General features: G+C 40.5%; 1 protein-coding gene across 7 annotated transcripts in view; it reads right to left on the bottom strand.

The window, feature by feature from the left end:
* The window catches only part of BPTF (bromodomain PHD finger transcription factor), a 110,083-nt gene that overhangs the window by 63,674 nt on the left and 29,311 nt on the right, over positions 1-17,098 (bottom strand). For all 7 annotated transcript variants that reach the window (XM_042455898.1, XM_042455899.1, XM_042455901.1 and 4 more), the window contains exons 4-10: positions 13,644-13,853; positions 13,219-13,401; positions 11,100-11,273; positions 8,708-8,868; positions 7,181-7,536; positions 6,611-6,742; positions 5,458-5,587 (exon numbers count right to left, since the gene is read on the bottom strand). In XM_042455898.1, the coding sequence (XP_042311832.1) occupies positions 5,458-5,587; positions 6,611-6,742; positions 7,181-7,536; positions 8,708-8,868; positions 11,100-11,273; positions 13,219-13,401; positions 13,644-13,853 (1,346 nt within the window). The remainder of the gene's footprint in view (positions 1-5,457; positions 5,588-6,610; positions 6,743-7,180; positions 7,537-8,707; positions 8,869-11,099; positions 11,274-13,218; positions 13,402-13,643; positions 13,854-17,098) is intronic.

Genomic DNA, 17,098 nt, shown 5'->3' with positions numbered 1-17,098 from the left:
AGCATACCTCCAAAGAGACCCGAAGCAGCTTTATTTTGGCAGTCTGTAACAGGCCATAGTATTCCCCATCACCATGTATGGATGTCAGAACTAAAAGAAAGCAGGCAGGAAGAAAATCAGCTCATTTGAGATGTGGTGCTGGAGAAAAGTGCTGAGGTTACCATGGATGGCCAAAAATCAGGAAAGGTAGAAGACAGCAGAAAGAGAGGAAGACTGCACATCAGATTACTTTATAAGAGCCCTGGTGGCGCAGTGGTTAAATGCCTGTACTTCAGCCACTCACTCACAGTCGCAAGGTTGTGAATTCAATACCAGCTAGGGGCTCTAGGGTTGATTCAACCTGGCATCATTCCAAGGTCACTAAAATCAGTACCCAGCTTGTTGGGGGCAATTACTTTATCAGTTCATATTAAGAAATACTTAATTTGTTGTACAGGATAAAATACCAAAATTCAAAATGATACAAAGATCAAGAACAATGAGACAAGAGGGAACCTGAAAATGAAAAAGATTAAACCATATAATGCAGTGATGGTGAAACTTTTACAGACCGAGTGCCCAAACTGCAACCCAGATCCCACTTATGTATTGCAAAGTGCCATATCCCTCTGGCTTTCTAGTAAGAAACTCTGGCAAACTCTGTGCTAGAGCAACAGCATGTGTGCCAACAGAGGGCTCTGAGTGCCGCCTCTGGCACGCGTGCCATAGATTCGCCATCACTGAAATGAATTCAACACCCTTTCTGCTTGGTGGAGGGTGGGGGGGACAATGGTTAGGAAACACCTACAATAAAACAATAAAGCTATAGTGCTTGCCCTAAATTTGAAGAGGACCTGTTCAAATTGTGGGTACTATCAGCAGGAAGGCATGCTTCTGAGTGGCTGCCAGATGGGTTAACTGAGAGTTATGGTACCACCTTTAGAGCATCATCAGCATATTTCAATGGGAGGAAAAGCCAACATGAAGAAGATGCCCCTTTGGATAAGCTAAGTTGTTTACATACAAAGACCATAAATCTGGTTTGGCAGCATACTGGCAGGCAGTGAAGCTCCTTAATAGAGGTGTAACATACACCCAGCAAGCTGCTCCACAGTATAGCTATGTGCAGTTCATCATTATTTAAGTTAGCTATTAGATCGACAGGTGGCTTATTATGTACAGGATGCCACAACTTTTGGAATTTCAAGCCACTGGAGGTAGATTAAAAATAAAATTGCAGGCAAGTAGAATTATTTTATTTCTTTGATAACTTCAAGACTGAAAGACATAGCTTGACCTACAAGACTCTTTGGGATTAAGGGGAAATGTTTAGACTGAAAACTTTTAGGTAGAAAATAAGTACTAAAACATCATATCTGGAAGAAGGTTTAAACACCATGTTTAGGCATTATCAATAAAAGGTACTGTTTGTAAGTGTTAAAATTTTGTACATTCCTCTCCCTAATAAGATTATTACCTTTTGGGTTTTTATATCTCCAGCAAGGCATTATAGCATGATATATCTTGCTCAGTTAATATAAGATGAGATAATCACTGGTAAGCAAACAGATTTATAAAGAGATTCTTTAAAATTCAAATGTATTTATAATCTTTGAATTGTTCCCAAAAACAATTTCTACTGTTTTGGTTGAACTGACAGACTGTGTTTGTTTCAGCATTGATTTCATTTATCTTGATAAGGAAGATGAATAATCATTGAATCATAAGATTTTAAAGCATATCCTTATAAATCTGTTGGTTTACCAGTGATTATCTCATCTTACATTAGTGTCTAATTTCACAAGTGAAGCTTATGGTTTTATTGGTGGAGCATTTAAGAAAACTATCTCCAAGTACATGATATGGGAAAACTATATTTACTTATTTTTCTTCTATTATGTGCCAAAGTTGAGGAAATAGGAAAACAAAAAGGTAGTGTTACTTTAATCTGGGCAACAAGCTGTGTGTATTGCAAAGTATAGTATTTCTTTCCAGTCAGAAGTATTAAAAGTTCCCAAAAGCTGTTTCGAAAAATTCACATATCAATACAGAAGTAATAGTAGAAAGCTTGCAGAATTTTTCAGGGAGACATTATTACAGGTATACCTTAGATCAGTGATGTCCAAACTCTGACCCGCCAGGTGTTTTGGACTTCAGTTCCCAGAAGCCTCAGACATCTTGGCCAATGATCTGGGATTCTGGGAGCTGAAGTCCATAACACCTGGAGGGCCAGAGTTTGGACATCACTGCCTTAGATGTTTAAACAGTGGATAGAACATCAACAATGGTTATTATAACACTGGTTAACCCTCCATCTTCGTGATGATACTCTTGGCCAGTTTATCATATCTCCTTTCTGGTTTCCAGCCAGCACACACCACATTCCAAAGCTTCCTCCACCATTCATATGGACATCAACCTAGCCCTGGCTTTAGGCAACATCTTTCCTCCTGCCTTTGTCCCTGAACTTGAAATCTCACCACCATACCCACAAGTTTTGCATTTCTATGACTATCCATACAGTCTTATTATAAAGGTTCTTACCAGTTCACTCCTTGCATATGAGGAAGTAAACCAAGTCTACTAAGGCTTATACTACAGTATCTTTTGCTCAGTTAGTCTCAAAGGTGCTACAAGATTGCTTTGCATACTGATATTCCAGACTAACTTGACTATGGCTTGAAGCAAATGGCCATGAAGGAGAGGCCATTGGCCACTCCAGCCACAATTAGTCTGGGACTGCAGTGACCTCACAGCTTGCTCCTGAAGCAGGCCACTGCCACAATCCCAAGTGGGCCACCGGCAGGAGTGGATTTAATTCACTCCTGAAAGGACCGGCTTTTTCTGGCTTGGCATGACTTCTGGCTGATTTGGGGGCATGGTTCATGTAAGCATCATGCCCCCCAAAGCAGTCAGAAGCTGCTTTATTTGGCCCATGAGTTTCAGGCCCATGTCTCTAAATTCAGATAACAAAGTAGATGTTTTTTGGACATAACTTCTTTAACAGAACATTTTATACCAGCCGTAGAAACATTTTTTCAGAAACATATTTCAGCAAACTTTTTATCCATAACACTAGGCATGTGTGAAATGAAACAACCAGGTCTGGCATACTTTGCATAAGTATACAAAAATATTTTCAATTTTCTAGAAACCAACTGAAAGTTTCTTCCAAAATGCACCCAGGGCCAAACTTCTAGATCTGTGGTTAACTTGCTTTAGGATAGTTTTTTGTGGGTTTTACGGCCTAGGATGCTTTAGGATAGCTGGTGATGCAGGTTTATCTGCTTTCTTCTTTTCTGTCTGCTTTGCTATTCACTCATGCTCAGTTGCTGTTTACCTAGCACAGGCATACAAGGCACAGCCAGATGGTTTAGAGTTGAATCCCATTCTTTCCTAGCTCAAGCTTTCATTTCACTGCATTGTTCACTGCAGGCATGCTACTGTAGCCTGACACTGAAAGTGTGTGTTTCTCCAGCCCGTCTTCACTTCTCCCATTGCTACTGAAAAATACAGCAAAATAGAGGACAAGGAAGAAAAGGTTGGCCTGGGGTGCATAAAAAGACTTTGGCGGGATACAGACCGCCGCTTTGAGGCGGTCTCCCGCCGGCGCTATTTGCTCCGCGCGGGAGCCGCAGCAGCCAAACCGCGCGGCTCCCGCACAGAGCAAAAAAGAAGCTCCATTTCAGAGCTTCTTTTTGCGGCGCCTCCATGACGTTGCGAGGCGCCGCTGGCGCATTTGCGACGTCATAGGTGCCGCGACACGTCTGGACGCTATGCGTCCAGTACGTAAAGATGGTGGCGCCCATGTGGAAGGGGCGCCGCCATCTTGTACGTATTGTATACGTACTAGGGTTAGGGGGGTGCGGAAGCACCGTCCCTTCCTAACCCTAGTACGTATACAATACGTACTATATGGCGGTTTGTATCCCGCCTTTGTAAAAAGGAGCTTCTTTGCCAGAAGCTTTTTTAACTGAGTGATGCCTATATGAAATGATTTACTGGGGAGCATTCATCATTTGAAGAGCCAAGTGTCTTCTGAAGCATGGATGCTGTTACTCCTTTCTGTATTCTGTCATCATTTTGTGGATTTGACTAGTATACTCTTTGCAAAATCTTTGGAAAAGTTCCAATTTGTGCTCTGCTTACTGTTTCAGGTTTGGCCACAACACTCTGAAATCAGCTCAGGGCAAGACAAACACCTGTTCATATGCAACTGCTTTATCTACTGTGAAATCGAAGGCTTTCATGGCCAGCATCCATAATTTTTTGTGGGTTTTTCGGGCTCTGAGGCTGTGTTCTAGAACAGCTTTTTCCTGACATTTCGTCATCAGCTGTGGCTGGTATCTTCAGAAAAATTTCTCTGAAGATGCCAGCCACAGCTGCTGGCAAAACACCAGAAAAAAACTCTTATAGAACACAGTATTATCTACTGTTAGCCAATATCTATGCACGGAAGAGAAAAGGTGTTTCAGTGATATATCCACCTAGGCTGAAAAGGACTCCAGAGTCCTTTATAAAAAAAATTCTGGAAAATTAGTAATCTGACTATAAGTAAAAGATCTGGTAAGAACAGAGAAACACAAGGACAAACTCAATTTTGGATAGTAAACAGCTTGCTCCAAGGACAATTGGGATACCTGGGTCTGTGCCTGCCCTTTTCTATCTTAAAGACATGTCAAGAGCTAGGAGAAAGATAATGGATTTATTCCACCATTTCCACTCATGCTTACATGCTACAAACAGAAGTATATGTTTTAATTATCCTTTTGTTTTTAGTATTTTCATGGGTTATATTATCCTTTCCAAAATTCCAGAACACCTGCATATTGCTCCTCCCAGCTACCAATTAAATAACCATCTAGCTCTTGCTACCAACGCACACAGGAGAAAGGAAATTCTTTTAGCATGTACATTTATTGAACCTAGCTGGATTCCCAGAACTTCATCTCTGCAAACAGTATACTCAAATTTCATCCAGAGAACCTCCTCAGATTTCTAATGATAGCAATGAGTGAATGCTATTGGTTTGGTGGCAATTTTTGGACAAGGAGTGGGCTAGGAAGAAGAAATTATTTTTACTGAGGTGGGGGATTGTGGGATCTCCATCTGCCCAGAATTTTCCTGATAGAGAAACTGGGGTTGATAAAAACATGCTGTCCTTTTCAATATTAAATCCAATTGGTGCAAATCCATTTTCCGTCAGCTGAGCAAAATTACTTTACCACAGAATGGCATTCAGTTATGATCATGTGAATGGCCTTTGGCTTAAGCATTAATAAAAAAATTGATTGATTGTATTCAGTTATGGCAGAAATCAAGACTCAAGACACGACAACTCTCTCTTCATCTATGCCACTAGCATAAATTTTAATCAAAATATTAAAAAGACATGGAGCCCTTTAAACTCAACCAAAGAGCATTAATAACTTGGCAATTTTCTTTTCTTTTAAAAAGATTTCTATGTGAAAACAGTACCTGGTGTTTTATAGGAAATGTGTATTTCACCCATGTTGCTTGTTGCATGGTTTCTTCCTCCTCTTGTTTTCTCTCTTTTTTTTTCACCTTCTCCTTTTCTTCTCTTTCAATAGCTGTCATTCTGCGTAACCTAATCACACAACACACACAATAGCAGAAATTAATTCTTCTAGTCAGCCATTCTTCAGACAAACAAGAACATTTAAAGCACATGGCTCTACTAGAAATTTTCAATATACTTTGTTTGGAAGAAATTAGTAGGGGTTTAACCTTCATGAAGAAGTCACAACTGCAAACAAAAATAGTACCAATAATGTGTAAACATGTATCATATGAATTTTTATAACAGTCATTGCTAAACTCCTGACTACTGACATGTACCGTGTATACTCATGTACAAGTCGACCTCATGTATAAGTCAAGGTCAACTTTTGGGGCCAAAAATATGGATTTTCACATGACCCGTGGATAGGTCAAGAGTGTGCTTGCCTCAGCGTCTCCCTGACTGGGCTTTCCTCGCAAAAGAAGCCCAGCAAGGGAGAGGCTTTTGGGCGATCGCGCGCCCTCCTCGGGTCTCCTCAGCCAGGCCCCTTCGCTGAGGAAAGGGCCTTGCTGAAGAGAGGCTTTGGGGAAGGTGATCGCCCTCTCCAGTGTCCCTTCGGCCAGGCCCCTTCCCAAGGGAAGGGGCCTCGCCGAAGGGAGGCTTCTCGGGAAGGTGATCGCCCTCCCCAGCGTCCCCTCGGCCGGGCTCCTTCCCAAGGGAAGGGGCCTCGCCGAAGAGAGGCTTTGGGGAAGGCAATCACCCTCCCCAGCGTCTCCTCAGCCAGGCCCCTTCTCTAGGGAAAGCCTGGCGGAGGAGAGGCTGAAGGGCGCGCGATCGTCTCCCTCGTTGGGCTTTTCCCATCGGAGGGAGTAGAGGCTAGCGGGGGCTGCAGGGCAATCGGGCACCCTTGCCAGCGTCTCCCCAGATGGGCTATCTCTTGCAGAGGTAGCCTGGCTGGGGAGAGGCTTGGTTAAAGTACCGCATTGCCCCGTAGATAAGTCGACCCACGATTTTGGATGCCATTTTAGGGCAAAAATTTCTCAACTTATAGTCGAGTATATACAGTAGTTGAGTACCAAATTATGTTTCAGATACATTCAGACATTTTACCTGGTATGTCCCAAGGATTCCCTCCAGATTGGCAACATGACAACTGGTTTGATTGCACACTCTAATATTGCCAAAGCCAAGGCAAATTCTCTGGGTTTGCTACACATTTGGACAGCTTTGATCCAGTTAGATCTGCATTTGACAAAAGTATGAGAAGTTTTAAGTTCACTGTATGCAAAGAAAGTCTGTCTAGCAACTGCAAAACATACTGAACTGCTAATGATGAAAAATTACCTTGGCAGTTTTAAAATGACTATGCCAAAAACCTAACCAAGTTAAATAAAAATACCAATTCTCTTCATTTAAATCGCCCTTCTCCAAACCCACCCTTTCTGTGAAGCCTATGGCACAAAACCCTTGTTCCCATGTTTAGTGCTACTCAGCCTACAACAAACATACTGCAAAACATGTGAAACAACTAAACAAATAAAAAACAACTAAACAACTAAGAACTTCTTATCTCTGCCTACATTTGTCTTTTCTATCTTCTCCCTATTTGAATGTAAGCTCCTTCAAAGCACCATTGATGGCACCATATAACTATGTTATGTAAAGTGCAAACATCTTCACCTGTGTGAAGCCCAATTGGGGTGAAGGAATGAAGATGGGATGTTGCTCTCCAGCTGAATGATTGTTAGCCTCAAAGTGGATATTGTAAGAACCTTCGACCCATGAACAGAGCCATTCCATTTGAACTCTCCAGCAGGACTCAAACAAAACTTATGAGAAAGGTGTCGTCTCTTGTCATGGTCTTCCCGGTGCTGATGTTTGTTCAAGGCAAAAGAATTGGTAGCATACTGATTATGGTAGACACGATACTTTCCTTCCTGACCGAGCTTGAAATAATTGTTGATGTTTCCTTTCATCACTATTTCTTTCTTGGTGTTCAGTCGGGAAACTTCCCCTTGGGAATTAACCACGAGGACCTTTATGAAGTTTTTTTAAAAAAGGAACACACATTTTTTTTAAAAAAAAAAATACAGATCTTCTTTAGATTTCATCTTTTATCTGGCTGTCTGAAACCCTGCTATTTTTTAGGACCCATAACACAGAAATCTAGAAAATACAGGTATTAAACCATATTTATGAAATAGTCTCAAACAATAAGAACATAACCCATCATGAATGTTAGCCTTCACATTAGTCATACACATTTGTCTGGAAGTAATTGTCTGCTGAGGTCTAAATATTGGAAAGTCGCCAGATACTGTCTGACCTTGGAAGCTAAGCAGGGTGAGCCCTAGTTAATACTTAGATGGGAGGCCACCAAGGAATACAAGTGCTGACAGCCAGTGGCATCACTAGGGTCGATGTCACCTGTTGAGAACTGCCTTGCCCCCTGTCCGGCCAGAGTCGCCACCCCCAAGGCCTTCAGAATCCCGTGTGGTGGCTAATGTGCAGGACTCCAAAGGCACCACCAGCCCCCAGAAGCCACTGCTGCCGGGGGTGGGGGCAGTATGCCTCTGCAGGGCCCATCTGGGGTCCAGTGCAGCTGCTGAGCAAGTGGGAAAGTACCCTTTTTTGCTTGCCCAGTAACCAGGCCAGTCCCTCTGGGTGTATTACCCCAACAAGTGACACCCCCCCTCTGGGGTGTCAGTCAATGCCGTGTGCACCCCATAGTGACACCACTGCTATCAGCTACGTTTGTTTATTCATTTAATTTCTCTCCTGCCTTTCTCCCAGAAAAGGACACAAAGCTGCTCACAGATTTCAGAGGAATCACCTTTGAATATTCCTTGCCTAAGAAAATGCTGTGAAATTAATGGGTCACCATATGTCAACAAGCAATTTGAAGACGTGCACTCAACAAAGAGGTGTTTACCGAATTGAAAACAAAATACTCCTGAATAAATATAATAGGATTACATTGTTAGGTCTTTGACTTAAATTGATTAATGTTAACTAGTGTAGACCCACCATATCAACTGTTTAATCGTGCATCAACATTTATGTAAATCTAACTCATTTGATTGGTCTCTTCTATATTTGGAGTAAAAAAATAGCATTCAAGCCTTTGTTTCATAATAAAAATTACTTTAATTTGGCATATGTACACCAGAATTACCTTAATTACTAATTTTCAAAAGTAGCACAAACCTCTTTGCCTTCTTTAAATTGCTTATTTGCTTCATGTGCTGCAGCAGCAACCTGCTGACATTTTAGTTGGCTTAGTTTGCTGTCTGGATTTCGTAACCTGGTGACCATTCGTGTTGAACCTGGGGTACCTCTTCCAGTGCTTGGAGATTCGCTTCTTTCTCCTGTTGCAAAACAAACATTTAAAAGAGTGGATATATAGAAAGGCAAATTAGTACAGATCTATTTAATTAATTAGATTTATACCCTGTCTTTCTTCCAAAATGGAACTCAAAAGCAGCTCTCAATGTACAGCAAGTTAAAACAAAATACTGTACATACTCAACTATGTTGACGTTGTGTATAAGTTGAGGGCAGGTTTTGGAACCAGATTTATGAAATCTGATATGATCCATGGATAAATTGAGGGTAAAACCTAGGGGCATGTAACAAAAGAGCTAAAGGATGAAGCAAAGGGAAAGATGCCAAAGAACTTAGAAAATTCCAACAGGCCTAACTGTTTGTGCTCACCCTTAAAGGCTGGCTGGATAAGAAGGGAACTACAGTAAATGATGGCTGTGTGATTTGTGGGAAAGACAACCAGACACAGGCAAGAAAAAGCACATGTCAAAAAGAATGAAAAGGTAAAACAAAGAAAGTGGCAACTATGTTAGCAGTGATTATAGCCTTTACTTTCATGTTAACTTTGCCTGATTTTAACCCAGGAAAGCTGACATAACATAAACAAATGTCTTCTACAAATCCTTCAAAGCCCAATTTTTCTTAGCACTCCTTTGAGGGGATGCACCAAAGAGCAGTCAGCTACACCATTTCCCCAACCAGACCCTTTAGAAAGGTCAGAAGGGTGGAGGATAGGAGTTATTGCTTCTTTTAGCTGCTTTTGGGATGGACAAAGCTCTTGCCTTTTGGCATTCTACTCAGAGAAAGGGAATGATTTCTTTTTTGATGATTAAGGTAAATTACTTATAGTGACCTGTGGATAAGTCAACCTAGGTTTTTGGGTCAATTTTTTGATTAAAATTTTTAGACATGTATACATGTATACAGTAGCTAAACCAGGGGTAGGCAACCTGCGGCCCGCAGGCCGGATGCGGCCCGGCGAGGCCTTGGGATCGGCCCAAGCCCGGTCCTGCCGCCGATTGCCGCCGGGGCCTTTTGGGGGCAATTGTCTATAGAAGCCTCAGAAACATGCATTTATATTAACATTTTTTAAAAAATCAGCAAATTTTTTTCGCGTGTCCTCCATTTTTATTTTTAAAAAAAATGTCCTCCATTTGAAAATTTTGTCCTACATTTGTCCCGGTTTATTTATATATTTAATTTTAAAAAATTATTTCATTATTATTTTTTTTGGCTTCGGCCCCCCCAGTTGTCGGAGGGACAGCAACCCGGCCCCTGGCTCAAAGAGGTTGCCTACCCCTGAGCTAAACCAATATATGATACAAAAGTTAAAGCAACATTAAACCATCAATCCAATTAAAAGGATGTATGAAGAGATACAGGCTTTCAGAGTCTAGAGTTAAACTGTATATAGTTTTATAGACTGTAATGAACACTTTGATAAATTGTGCCCAGAAATAGATTGGTAAACACTGAAACCGTTTCTACAATGGGGTTATATGCTCTCTAAAACCCACCCTGGTCTAGCCACATTTTGGACAAGTTTCCAAACCATTTTCAAAGGAAGCCCCATGTAAATAGTATTACAATAATCCAAAAGGGATGTAATCGAGGGTTGTGTTACCATAGCCAAATTTGATATCTCAAGGAACGGGTGCTGCTGGTGGACTGGTTTAGCTGTGCAAATAAACTTCTGCTGAGCCTCTAGGTTCAGGAATAAGACCAAGAGTACACCCAAGCTATGTACCAGAGATTTCAGGGGAAGTGTAACCCCATCCAGCCAAGATTGAATCCCTATTTCTTGACCTGCCTTCCTCTGCCCAGGGCACCTCTGTCTTGTATTTATTTATTTAGAGCATTTATACCCTTCGCTTAAGCCACAAAGGCTTTCAGAAAGGCTTACCTATTGTTAATTTGACAGTTCCTTGCCTCAATGTTACAATCAAAATAAGGCTCAAGTAAAAGGGAATGGCAGAGAGGGAGGTGATTAAGTCCAGCAAATATTGGCAGCCAGGATGGAGGGGATGTGTGTCTTTAATCTGCTTCTGGGCCTAGGTATGAACAAGCTATGCTTGCCTCTTTTTCTCTCCCTCAGAGGATGTGACACTGTCAGTTGAGATGGATTAAGCCTCAGTTTGCTTGCTCTCATCCAGTCAATTACTGGTAAGAGACACTGGTTTAGTACTGAAACTGCTGTTTAAAAACATGGAAAATATGCAATTTAAAAATAAGGCAACAGCAATCATATCCTAATGACACACTGCTTTATTCTTACCTAGCTCATCTGAGCTCTGTGATCCTCCTTCAACATTTTCCACTTCATCAGATGTTTTCACAGATTCATTCTGCATAGAATTTAGTTCATTGCTACTGCTGTTTTCTGGTTCAGACAAGAGTGTTTCAGCAGATGAACCAATACTCAGACTAGGAACTGGATTAGTTCTTTCATCTACAAAAGACAACTATTTAGATACTTAGTACTATCTTAACAATACTTAAAAATGCAAGATGAAAATCCTGAAGTTAGAAGGCACTGAAATGTCAACAATGTGAAAAGAAACATTTAGTAATGCACAAGTTGATCAATGAAAAGAAAACTGAAGGAGTTAATAAATAGGGGTACTATATATTTAATTTTACAAACACACATGCCTCCTCTTAAGGAGAACTGCTCCATTTCAAGTTTAGTTCTAACAGTTAAGGATTTTCTCCATGCATTTCAGCAAGTGTGATTATGGATTTAATTACCCACCAAATGTCATGATGCTTCCCTTCCTGAACATACCACTGTGGGCAGGAGAATTGCATTTCAGTATGCTCAGCAACATAAAGGAGTCTCCGCACAATGACTTTAGCACAGTGACTGGAGAACCAGGTCAAAGGTGCTAGTTCTCCATCACTCTTACAGCAGGGGAATCCCAGTTATCTCTAATCTCTAACTGACGATGGGAAAGGGGTTTCCTCTCCTTCCAAGGAGAATCCAAAGAGGACGGGGCTTCACAAAGCAAGACGTGTATCCCCAGGATCCTTTCAGGTCAACTGGGAATGCTTATAGTCTAAATTAGGTTCAACGTGGGAGATTCCCTCCCCTCTTTTAGCACAGGAGGAGTGGGTCAAATTAAAACTATTACCAGACAGGTGTCTGTTTCTATATACAGGGAGGCATATATAATTTGTTTTCTTGGGGGAGCATATAGATGAGAGATTTTTCATCACACACACTCCAAGACATCCCATTTGTTGGACTACTCTGCAGGAATTGCAGACTGTGAAATCATATCTACAAAAAACTTACTATTGCTCTATACTCTGATCTATTCTTGCTCGTAGATCAAAACAGCTGCATTTACATTATCACATTATCCATAGTTTCCACACTAGGCTCCCCAAATACTGTTTGACTACAGCTTGAGAAACTCTGACCTCAGCCTAGGGCTTCTGAGATAGAACTCAAACAACATTTGAGGACCCAACTTTGGGAATCATTACAATAAGTTATAAATTTAGCCTGGTGTGTATCTTCTCTCTTCTTGTTCCACATAGCTAGAAGGAAGAGGCCAAAACATTTGGCCAGGATTCAGTTCTTTACTTCAATTCTTGTTGTAGCAGAAATTCTTTCACTAGTTGAATTGGGAGGAGTGATCCCTTCCCCTTTTTGGAGCATCCCAGAGCCCTAAAAAACCTTCTCTGGACAGCTGTGAATTCTGCACCTGAGCATGTTTCTGACACAACAGGGAGGAACAGGAGAGGAAGACCTATATCTACTGGCAGAAGCATAAAAATCCACAGGGAGCACCCCAATGGATCCCACCTTAAGTTAAACTATCTACTGTATCATCCAGAACTAGAACTGCAATTAATAGTGATTTATTTCAACAATACAGTTTCAGAAGTCAATTACCTAGATTTAGCTTGTTTAAATTTGGCAGACAACACAACAAATTTCAGTTAACTACAATGCAAAAGCAAAACCTTAGGGAGGATAACAGAGTATGAGTACTAGGCTCACTGTAACATATGTATAGGATACCAAGTCATGGATTAACATTACATACACATGTGGTCCTTGTGATCACATATGTCTGGATGATCTTTACTTAAATCTATGTAACTTATGCTTAGGGTTATGGAAAATAAACAAAGTGGTCAAGGAAAGAGAAAACCTACACTGAACTTAATCTAAGTCCAAATATTTGGAGGACAAAGTGACATGAGCACCCTCAAAGTAAATGTTGAACACTACTGACTGCATACAAAACAATCACAACATACAGTCCAGTCCAGCAAAGCAGCACCAGCAACAGCAAAAAAAATTAAAGTAATTTACTTCACCATCATTAACAAGTATATTACTATTCTCTAAATTACAGACATGTATATACTGTCCACTGTACCTGTAACATCCTTGGGAGGCTCTGATGTTGAATTCTTGTCTGCCTCATTATTATCAAGGGTTTCTGGTTCACATCCCACTGCACTCTTCCCTTCAGAAGCATTAGCTTCTCCTGCAGCAGACTCTATGATTTTGCCTCCAACAGGCAATGTCACGGAATTGCTTTTATCCCCATCAGTTGACTCTACAATAAAATGCACAAGAAATCTTTATCGATATTTTCCAAAATTGGCTCCTAAATAAATATAGATAATAGCATGCATACAAAAATTAAGTTCATGAAAACTGTTTGCACTAGGTACGTTCTGTAGCATAGTTAGAGAAAAAACAACAGATTAAAGATGCAAATATGAAATGCTAATTTTTTTTAAATCATTAGAGTGAATGGTATTCCAACAAATATATTGACTAATACATTGTCTTTACCTTCTTTGCGTCCTTTTTCAGAACTTTCTTCATGTGGTATTTCTTTGCTTGCACCTGGTTGTTGGTTTGAAAGCTCTTCTTTGCCATTATCAACATCTGTCCTGTCTTTATTGTCAACACTAGATTTTTCCTTTTCTGTTTCGTCAGCCACTGAGTTTTTATCCTCCAATGTTTCACCCTTTCTGATTCTAGCTGCTTCCAGAATTTCTTCTAATGGAAAAATGGGAAATTTGGACCAAAGACAAAGTCAAGTTAGAGACTACAACTCTGAAGGATCTTGGGTACAGGTAACATAGCTTCTGTCTCTCTCCCTTACCTAAAGCATCCCAATGTACAACTAACAGATCCATGTAGTAGAACAAATACCCAATGAAGCTTCAGTCTGTGCAGTACTATTTCACATGGAATTCTGCTCGGTTTTGGAAAGAGCAAGATTACCAGTCAATATGCAGTATCCAAGAAATGTCACAGAAAATGACAGCATAACCTCAGGATAAGAGCCCTGGTGATGCAGTGGTTAAATGCCTGTACTGCAGCCACTCACTCAAAACCATAAGGTTGCGAGTTCAATACTAGCCAGGGTTCAAGCTTGACTCAGGCTTGCATCCTTCCCAGGTCACTAAAATGAGTACTCAGCTTGTTGGGGGCAATTAGCTTACGGTTGTAAACCGCTTAGATATTGCTCATTCGGTATGAAGTGGTATATAAATGAAGCTGTTTGTTTTGATTTTGTACACTGCTCGGTCAATATGGATTGTCTAGAAATTATTTCAGAGAATATGTGTAAGTATTAATTGTTGAATTTATAAAACTGAGATTTATGAATGGATTACACAATAGATTAAAAGAAGCAAATATTCAGGAAACAAATGTTAAACTAACAGGAGTGCATCTTTAGTAAGGAGAACTCAATGATAGGGCAGGATATGGAAGAAGGCACGTCCAACAGAATTCTACAAAATGGTGCAATGCTGAACTGTGGGATTACAGAAAACTCAACTGAGGCCTGAAACACATGGGCCAAATAAAGCAGCTTCTGGCCACTTTGGGGGTGTGGTGTTCAGATGGTGCTGCAGTCCAGTCCTTTGGATCTGATCAAAAAGGAGTGGGTATAATCCATCTTCTGGCTGCACTGGTTTGGGACTGCAGCGGCAGCTTGCTTCAGGAGTAGGTCATGCGGTTGCCATGGTCTTAGCCCGACTGTGGCCAGAGCAGCCTCTGGCCATATGCTTCCTCCCTAAGAATGTTCCTAAGAAGGAGGGTATGAAATCTGACCTACTCCTGGCATCGAATTATTTAACAGTAGCAAAAGCTCCAGTACTAGATGTAGCTCCCGGTGTCACCAAAAAAGTAATATGTTTTGGTAGAAGACTGGAGGAGGCAGGTTGTTGTTGTTGTGCATCTTTGCTTCTGACTTATGGCGACCCTAAGACAAACCTATTATGGGGTTTTCTGTGTATGACTGAGCCAAGGTTACTCAGTGGGTTTCCATGCCTCAGTGAGGAACTGAACCCTGTTCTCCTGAGTTGTAGTACAATGCTCAAACCACTACACCACGCTGGCTCTCTCTCTCAGGAGGCAGATCTATTCTTCCAAAACATACCATAGCCATTTCCTCCAATGGGAACAATGGGAACAGCAAAGTCGGAACTAGATAGTTTTACTCTTGCTTACTCACTGTTTACGACTTTTATTAAAAAATGAAAGCTATAAATGTTGCCAAGCATTATGAGAACCTAAACAATCCCAGTGTGGTAAAACACAACACCAGTGACTATGGCCCCATAGAGACAGGCCAAAATAAAGCTGCTTCATTTCAGTAGTGAAAAGATAGCTTAAAGCATGCTTTCTGAGGTGAGCCCAAAATTTGGGGCATAATGTCCATATGGATGTATCATAATAAATGTGATCCAAAGATGTAAAGTGTTTTCCGTGCAGTAATTTAAAAGAAAATCTATATAAGATAATGTGTAGACTTTATCTAAATCCAAATAAGCTATCGAAAATGGCCCAGAATGTTTCAAATCAATATTGAAGATGTGAAGATAAGGAAGGATCATTTTGTCATATGTGGTGGACTTGCTAGAAGGTGAAAAGTTACTGGTTTCAGAAACACTGATATGTTAATCTAAAAAACATTAAGGATTTTGTAATGTTATCAGAAATGTTTTTGTTGAGCATTATGGATGAAAACATGGACAGTAAACAGGGATCATTTCTTCAACATATGTCAACAGCAGCAAGAATATTGTTTCTGCAAACTGAAGCACCGATGATGGAAATATGGATTGTTAATGCTGCTGAGTTAGCTCAAATGGCCAAATTAACAAGGGTTCTAAAAGATAAGACAACAGAAAACATTCTGAAATACTGAGAACAGTATATGGACAAAAAAAGTACATGGACTCTTTGAGCAGTAAGAAATGACATAACAATCAGTGGCTATGGTTATTAATAATTTTAGTAGGATTATTTAATTTCATCTGTAATGGCAGAATAATCCTCCCTTTTATTTTATTTTTGTTACAGTCAGGATGCCGGAGTGGGTGGGTTTCAAAGCCCTACTGGTGTATTAGTTGTATGTCTTTTTTTTTTGGCCTTTTGCTTTCACTGTTTTTTCCCCACTTTCTTTCCTTTCCTTTTTACTTTCTTTTTCTTTCCCCCCTCAATTTTCTTTATCTTTGAGTGTGTTTTGTTTTGATTGTAAACTAGATTATGTTAAAAATTAATCTAAAAGCATGCGTTTTTTAGGAAATAACACTTTAAAATGTGTATCGTTAAGTTGCCTTGGATTCCATTTTGGGAGAAAGGTGGGATATATAGATTTTCTTTTAAATTACTGTACAAAGTAAATTTTATATCTTTGGATCACATTTATTCTCTTACATCCATAGCGACATTATGCCCAAAATTTTGGGACGATTTTGGGAGGAAGGTGGGATATGAGTGTTATATATAAATAATATATTTGTTTCATATTTTGCTTAAAGATGTAAGCTATAAAAGTGCATAGGCTTGCATCTAACAGGACCACTGCAAAAGCAGAAAGCACATTTGTCTGGGTGTGTAGGGGCAACCCATATGCAGCTCCACCATATGTATTTCCTGCTCCCAGGAAAGGCCACTATGGCCTGTTACAGACAGCCAAAATAAAGCTGCTTCGAGTCGTGGAAGTATGGTGTTCAATGATGCATGCGTCCTAAGAGTCCAGAAGCCACACCAAAGCCAGCTCTAGTCCTTAGGGCACATGCATCATTGAAACACCATACCTCCACTGTGACCGAAGCAGCTTTTTTGGCTGTCTGTAAAGGCCCTATGGATAGTTCCCAGCCCACTGTATTATTAGGAGTGGGGGTGGGGAGACAAGTAACTGCCTATACACATACCAGAGAAAGAAAGGGGAGGAGAGAGAATGGAAGAATGAAAGCTTGTATCTTTGAAGCCCAAGCCATATT

The sequence above is a fragment of the Sceloporus undulatus genome, chromosome 2, assembly GCF_019175285.1.
Source record: "Sceloporus undulatus isolate JIND9_A2432 ecotype Alabama chromosome 2, SceUnd_v1.1, whole genome shotgun sequence".
NCBI lineage: Eukaryota > Metazoa > Chordata > Lepidosauria > Squamata > Phrynosomatidae > Sceloporus > Sceloporus undulatus.
This window is presented reverse-complemented; position numbering and strand designations above follow the sequence as displayed.